Here is a 7,263-nt window from a genome sequence, read left to right as displayed (position 1 = left end):
GCACGGCATGTTAGAAGAGGGCCCACGTCGTGCGAGCTGAGACTGCGCCACCATTCCATTGCCCTTCGAATAATGGTTGTTGACGCGACCGCAACATTCCCAGTGCTTGCTTTCATCTTTTGATCTTGTTTTTGCCGTCTTTGTTGCAGTGAAGTATTGATGCGTTTTCTTTAAAGACGTCATCCGCTTACGGGCCGTTGCCTGCTTACAGCCTCCTTTGGGTCTTGCCGTCAATACAGGCGCCAATTCAGTCGTAATACTAATCTCACGCACAACTAGACCTTGACACTGCTGTTCGTAGTTGCTGTTCAGAACATAGGGTCAAAACCAATGTACATTCCACTGGTAGTGGCTCAGTATGCAAATTTTATGCTTGCCAACAGCTGCACTAAGAATGCTATTTCCAGTCCGTACTACAATAAAGCTACACAGATCGAGATTTCAATATTTGTGGTCATCAAAATAGGTCAAGAAAGAATAGCAGGCATCACGTATGTAACTTTTCATAATTTTGTCGATATGTGGCGTTATTTGGATTTGCGGCTGCACGAATAAATAGTTTTATTTATAAATTATATGAGTGGCTACGTGCATGCCGTCCTGTTTTCTATGCTGCGTCGTCATCCTTGACGTGCCTGTTCACGTCACGCTACATATAATTACGACGCCATGTTTGCATCTAGAAAAATAATAAAAGTTAAGTATATTGCTTATAGGCGTTTGTAAGGAAGTCGCGTTTGTTGCAGGTGCTGCTACGAGTCATTGCACCGTTTGTATGAAGGCCAGTGCCGAAACATGCAGTGTTACGATCTTTACAATACAGGACGTGATATTTGCGTGATATGCTGGGTGACGCAAACTGACGCCAATGCATACTAACGCGTAGTGAGACTCTTATAAGGTACTCCAGATGGCCCATGTTCACCCAGAAGGCAAAAAAGTCTTTCAAATTGCGGTTGGGAGCCATTTTCCAAGTCGTGCGCATAGCGAAGATTTTCATTCCACGTATGTTTTACTAGAAGAAAATTTTGAGAAAAGAACTTTATCATCTTTGTTCTGGTCTAATCAACTATATTTAGGACGCCAGCTTTACTAATACCATATCAAGGATTATTATAAACGGAAAGGTAGTGTAACTCATAGTTACGCCAGTGATTTCAGAAAGTGCTTCTTATGTGACACACCTCGGGAAATATGGCAGCTCCCGACACAGCGGGAATGCGAAGTAAATAGTAGAAATTTTCCACATACATATCTATTGAAATAATTATCTATAAGGTTATGAACATCCAAGTGAGATTTACGGTTCAAACGTGCCGTCCGCAACGAAAAGGTCTTGCAAAAGGACAGTATCGTAAGTGGTATTACTCGGCTCCGGAAACTACCGGTACCAAGAGAGACGTGCAAAGAAAGTTCGGTCTTGTGAGCTTCAGGTATTTCCTGGCATTTCCTTTTTTCTCGAAGAAGGCTATAAGTGACGTCATCCGGTACACTTAGCGCCACCAGCACCCCGTTTCTGAGAATAAACCGGCTGGCAAACGATCTCTTCTGACGGACACCGCTGCAATGACAACGACCGGATAGCGCGGATGACAGATGTGAGAATCAGGCTCATATGGAGGACCGGCTTTCTGATGCTGGCGTAGTTGGGAACAACAGCTCCCCTCTCCCATGCAGATCTCAAACATTGCAAAGTTGTTCGTCGGGCTAAAAAGGTCGGTTAACGACGCAGAGCGCTAAAAGGAGATGACCATTGATAAGAATGGAAAAAAAAAACGATGAACGATATAAAAAAGAAATGGGACACGTTCGTGTATCTCGTTGGGGAAGGTAGCGCCAGCAGCGCTGTCACCCCACTCTGAACGACAGGAGCTGGTGGTGGCGCCTGCGGTGAGTTGCGAGTGCGAATTGGCAACAAGGAGGCAGCGGAGCATCTAAGAATGCGGGTGACGCCCTTCATCCAGCGAGCTGCGACCGGTAACAACGCACGCCACCCTCTTCCGAGACGTAAATAAAGAAAGCCGGCCCAAAGAGGGGAGAAACACGGGAGCGCTCGCCTGTGGCTCAAAGGAGAGGCTTGTTCAGCGTTCCCTCTTTTGCCATGGCGCCACTTAGGTCTGCTCGCTGGCAAAATGAAAGGAGGCCGCGGCGGTTTCTAGAAATGCAAATACTACAGTGACGCGTTTATTTTGTCGCTCGTGTGCCGTCAGCCGTGCTTGCTGCTTCTTTCCTACGCGGAGGGAAACAACTTAAAGCGATCCACCGGGGGTGGGAAGCGCCCATTGGAATGCGCAGTTTATACGGGTGCCGTTTTCTACCTTTTTCTCCCTGTTTTGCTCTCTTTTGAGCGGTGTAACATTACGGTGCCCCTGAACTTACCTCGGGCGCTGTCCTCAATTCTTGGGACGGGCTCGGCGTGTTTGGGAAAATTCCTGAGTGACTGACCGTTATGCAGATGGTGTGTCCCGCGCACAGCGTGAAGTTGTGTGTTTGGTGCCCAAAGAGAATATCAGGCGTGTCCAACCGAAAAAGCAGGTTTTTTCGGCATCTTTTTTCTGATGCCGTATTGTATAAAATTTTTCTTCAATAGAACAAAACCTACCGCAGATGGCTCGCGGTAGTTGTGCATGCATCTTTGCTGGGACGCCTACGAATTAAAACGTAAAAATATTCAACAACAAAAAATGGGAACGTTTGGTGTCGTACTTGAGTCACTGTATAAATTTTGTGCGTGTTCTTGGTCTTTGTTCACACATATCACCGTGTACTGCTCTCCGTACACATTGCACGGTATTGACCGAGAGTGAAATTGTTCAACTTTCCGAAACGACCGCATACGGTAAATATTCTACAGCACTCTAGAATTCAGCAAAACATTCCACTAGTTCATATTAACTGATCACTTTGCCAATAAATGAATCGTGAAGTGAATGTAAATTCAACCTTCAAAAGGCACCTAAAGCAAATTGAACTCACTGAGAGTGCGGATACCGTATCAGTGGATCCCCGTGATATGTTACCATACTTCAGGACAGTGTATGTCTTCTCATACTATATAAGTGAGCCGAGATTTGCATGTAAAAGACACGAGTTGCTGAGGCGGTATCTGCTTGCATTGCTGCCCGCTCTTCCCGAGACCAGACGCTCATCGAGCGAGTTAAGCGTGCAGTGGCCCGATCGGATGTCGGACCTACAGCAACAAAACGAACTGCACCCACTTCAGAACGCCACGCGAAACCAGACGTCAATGGGACAGTGCGAAGTCCTCTCAATAGAAGCTAAAGAATCCAAAACATAGCCCCTTCTCAAGAGCGGCCATATCTTCTATGTGTGACGCTCGTATATATCAGGGTCCGCAGAATATGTTGGCTATTGTGTTGCTCAAGTGGCGACTGACCGCAGATTCTTTCATTTTTGGTCAAGCACAGCGATATCTGCATGCTGTCGGTTAAACCTTATCAAAGAGTCCCCAAGGCAACCGTCACTAGTGTTGAAGAGGTCGTCTACCGTAGACTGCGAGCGGCACACGGCGCCATGCTGTGATCAATGATCTTCGCGCAGCGGAAAGGTCGCCAGGGTGTCTGCAGAGGGAGACCCGAGCATGCTTTCCTCTGGTGACCGCAGTCGAACTTTAAGGCGCACAAAGCTTCCGCTGCCTACATAAGACTCCCATGGAGAGGAAGGGAGCCCCATGGGGAGGAAGACAAAACAGAGAAAGGAGTCTTCCCCACCGAGCCTACCTTCCACTCCCAATCGACCTTTCTTTCGGCCCGATGAGCCAAGACTGTCCGGGTCAAAGTGGACCTGACGTGAGGACAACTGACCAGAAGATAAATTACCTTCGTGCTTTGAGGCACTGAATAGTGCGGGGGCCAGGGTATAGACCTATATAAGGTGGACCAGTCAACCTCCACTGGAAACCAAGCAAGGCTGTCTGTGTGTTCCAATCTACCTTTACACCCCCTTTTCCTGCGCTAGCCGCACACATACGCACAATAAGGCTGCCTCCTTTGTCACCCTAACTCTTTCATTCAAGGCAGAGTGGAACGAGTACCTGCCAGCCGCATGAAGCTCGGCAACGCGAACGTATGCAGCAACACTTTGAGGCGGCCTCAAGAAAGGACTACTCGCAAGTTGCTATAGAAAGGGCTAACGACAAAGAACAGTGAGCGTGATTAGGAAAAAAAAAGTCGGTTTCTGTGTACGACATCCGGACGCCGTCGTGAACAAGCCGAGAACGTGAAACCTGAGATGTACGGTTTCAGTGCGAATCATTGTGAACGGGCTTACAACTCATTCACGCGTCGTCGAGCGCCCGTGGCTCCTGTGCGGTCACTGAAATAGGTTTGTTAGCGGCGGTTTGCGGTCTCGTTTGTAGAAGCTGACCGCTGTTCAGGAGACCCACGCGTCGCTCAAACGACACCTCAGTATACTGAATACATCACTTGGTTACTCCCTCCTCGTGAACTTGCTTTCTAAACCATGGTTGCCTGAATAACACTGCTCCCTCTGATCCGCTACGCTGTCCAAAATGCAAGTGCTCGGTCAGAACGGTGCTCAGTTCACGCCCAAGGGCATATCGAATTTCACTAAAGAATTTCATGAGGTGCACGAGCACAGATAGAAAACACACCTTTGAAGGCTCGTGCGGCGTTAGGAAAAGTATCAAACGCCTTTGACAGAATCAAGCAAGTTGAAGGCGAATGTTTGTTTTTTTTTTCTTTACTGATAAGGTTTCTTGCTTTGCTGTCTAGAGATAAATTTTTCTCTCCTGCTTAGTACAGCGAAGTTTGAAGCTGATATATCGCGTGTTTCTGCGTCGTCTGTTTCTAAAAGCAAGAGAATTTGGGTTAAAATGAACATTTTCTTTGACCGACGTTCATAACACCGGTGAACGTTAGAACTAGTGCAATTGTTGCGAACACAATTGTAACTTAATTTGCAAGCAGTCCTTTTATGGGGGCATTTAGTGATTGCGTAATTGGCGTGATCAAGGAATCAACGCATAATCTTTTGCTAACAACTTCGCGCCCATTTGCTTAGCAGCCGTTTCCTGAAACGCAGACTTCCCCGAAGGTGTGAATTTATTTGCTTTTCAACTTGCAACTATTCAATGCGTTATTTTGCTACCTTTGAAGACGTATTAGCTCAAGCAGCATTGATTTTGCAACTTTTTGAAGTGGTGTAAGGCGTCTAGGCAGTAACAAAAGAATGTCTTGCTCCGAGTGGTAGTGTTCAATAAATTCATTATTTTCAAAACTTATTCAATATAAATGCGCGAAATTCCTGATCATTCGTGATTAAAGTGCAAATAATGATGTTAGTGGCTGGTATAAAATTTTGTGTGAGCTTGTCTTAATTCTCCCTGGTTTAATAAGCTGACACACTTATAACAGAGCCATTTGAGCATTGTAACTACAGTGTTAAAGTCAGAAATTTTTTTCTGATCACAGCTTTTCACATGTGCTGCCGTTTTCTCAGCAACGGAATCAAATTTCTGTACTGAAGCTGTATATCACTGAATGCCGAAGCTATAAGCAGCGAAAAGAAGCTACTGTTGTTAGGTGCTCCTTGTTACTACGACGATGCGAATATACTTCACGGTGTACAATGGAGAAAACTAAAGAAAGGAGGGGGAACGACAAAACTCGAGCAAAATATAGACAAACTTCTCTCAATCACGGTGTCGGAGATGTCTTACTTTTTTTAGCATGCGCTTTTTGGTAAAAACAAAACAAAACAAAAATGAACACGTCTTTTGATGACTGCTTGTTTTATGACAACCATCTTTCCTGTCATTGCAGGTTTTACATGTCGCCGCCTTGAAGAGAGACGGTGTTGGGCTTCAGTACCGCGTGAAGAACTTGGTGGTCCCATCCAGCACAGCTGCTACCTCTTACTAGACCCCCTAATGACTCCGGCAATGTTGTCACTCAAGTCAGAGCTTCCCATATCGCCGCCAGATGACGCAGCCTTCCGCAGTGGCATTTCGGTAGGTTTCAGTGAGGACGATGAGCTCCCAGATGAGCGCTCCCCAACATCCTCCTCTCAGGAACTGTTGAGCCCGTGCCCTTCGTCATATATGGACGCTGATGATTTCGACGACGTAGAGTCCGGCGACTCGTCCTCGACAGCCACAGTGTCAACGGTTTCCTCGAGACGCAAGAGGGCCTCGAAACCTTCAGCGCGATCAAGGACTTCGAGCGCCTCAACAACGCTGAAGGCACCAGTGCAGGTCAAGATGAAGAAGACGCGGCGGTTGAAGGCAAACGACCGTGAGAGAAATCGAATGCACAATCTGAACAGCGCCCTGGATCGCCTTCGCTGCGTATTGCCCACTTTTCCCGACGACACCAAGCTAACCAAGATCGAAACACTTCGGTTCGCGCACAACTATATTTGGGCCCTTTCCGAAACGCTCAAGCTGGTCGAGTCCAAGGCTGAAAAGAAAGACTCCTCGGAGCTGGCTCAGGACGCGCAAATAACGATTCCGGCGCCACCTGCCACCGCTACTGAGTCGACGACGTTGGCAGCGACGCCCATGGCTGCAAATGGGCCTACGACACCTCGAGGATACTACACTCCTCCGCTGTCCGTGACTTCATCTCCATCGCCCGCGAGACAGCACACGCCCTCTTCAGCGTGTCTAGGGTCGCCCTCTACGCCCTGGAACTTGTCATCTTGCCCGGGTTCTGTAGCCGTGTCGACGCCGGCTAGTTCTGTGGACTTATCAGACTCCTCGTGCTCCGGATCCGAGTGCGGCTTCACAACTTACGAGGCCTTATGAGGAATGCCTGCGCCTGGCATTAACGCAGACAATGGCGCCGCGAGTGGAGACTGTGCGCGTGAGCCTCGTGCGAGACTGAAGCGAACATTGAGTGCGTCGCGGGTAGGCGAACGAAGGGAAAAAAAAGAGAGACTGCTTGCAGAGTGCGCGGTCTTAGGTGGTCGAGCCAAATTACCAAATACCTTCCAACAGTGCTTATAGAAACGACGTGGACATTGTGGCAATCATGCAGATACGCGAATAATTTAAGTCTTCTGTATTCCGCGCTTTTTCATAGCAGCAATATATATTTTTGTAAGGTGATGTCTACAACTATGGGAGTTACATGCGTGGTGTATCAAATAAGCGTTCTAAACATCATCTTATAAACAACCGTGCAGCTGACAATATGCAGCTTTTGTAAATCAACTTTTTTTCTGTGCAATGTTGCGAAAGTTAAAATCATTAGTCTTTTTGAATTCCATGAATGTGGCGTA

General features: G+C 47.2%; 1 protein-coding gene across 1 annotated transcript; it reads left to right on the top strand.

Annotated features, from left to right (window-relative positions):
- The first annotated feature begins 5,911 nt into the window (after nucleotides 1–5,911).
- On the top strand, nucleotides 5,912–6,787 carry LOC119162256 (uncharacterized). Its single transcript, XM_037414717.2, has one exon. The coding sequence runs from the start codon at nucleotides 5,912–5,914 to the stop codon at nucleotides 6,785–6,787; it is 876 nt and encodes a 291-aa protein (XP_037270614.2).
- Nucleotides 6,788–7,263: the final 476 nt, after the last annotated feature.

Source organism: Rhipicephalus microplus, chromosome X (genome assembly GCF_043290135.1).
Source record: "Rhipicephalus microplus isolate Deutch F79 chromosome X, USDA_Rmic, whole genome shotgun sequence".
Taxonomy (NCBI): Eukaryota; Metazoa; Arthropoda; class Arachnida; order Ixodida; family Ixodidae; genus Rhipicephalus; species Rhipicephalus microplus.
The sequence above is the reverse complement of the archived record's forward strand: the minus strand, read 5'-3'. Positions and strand labels throughout refer to the sequence as shown.

Coding starts and splice junctions, on each gene's coding strand:
- LOC119162256 (XM_037414717.2), top strand. CDS start 5,912: ATGACTCCGGCAATGTTGTCACTCAAGTCAGAGCTTCCCATATCGCCG.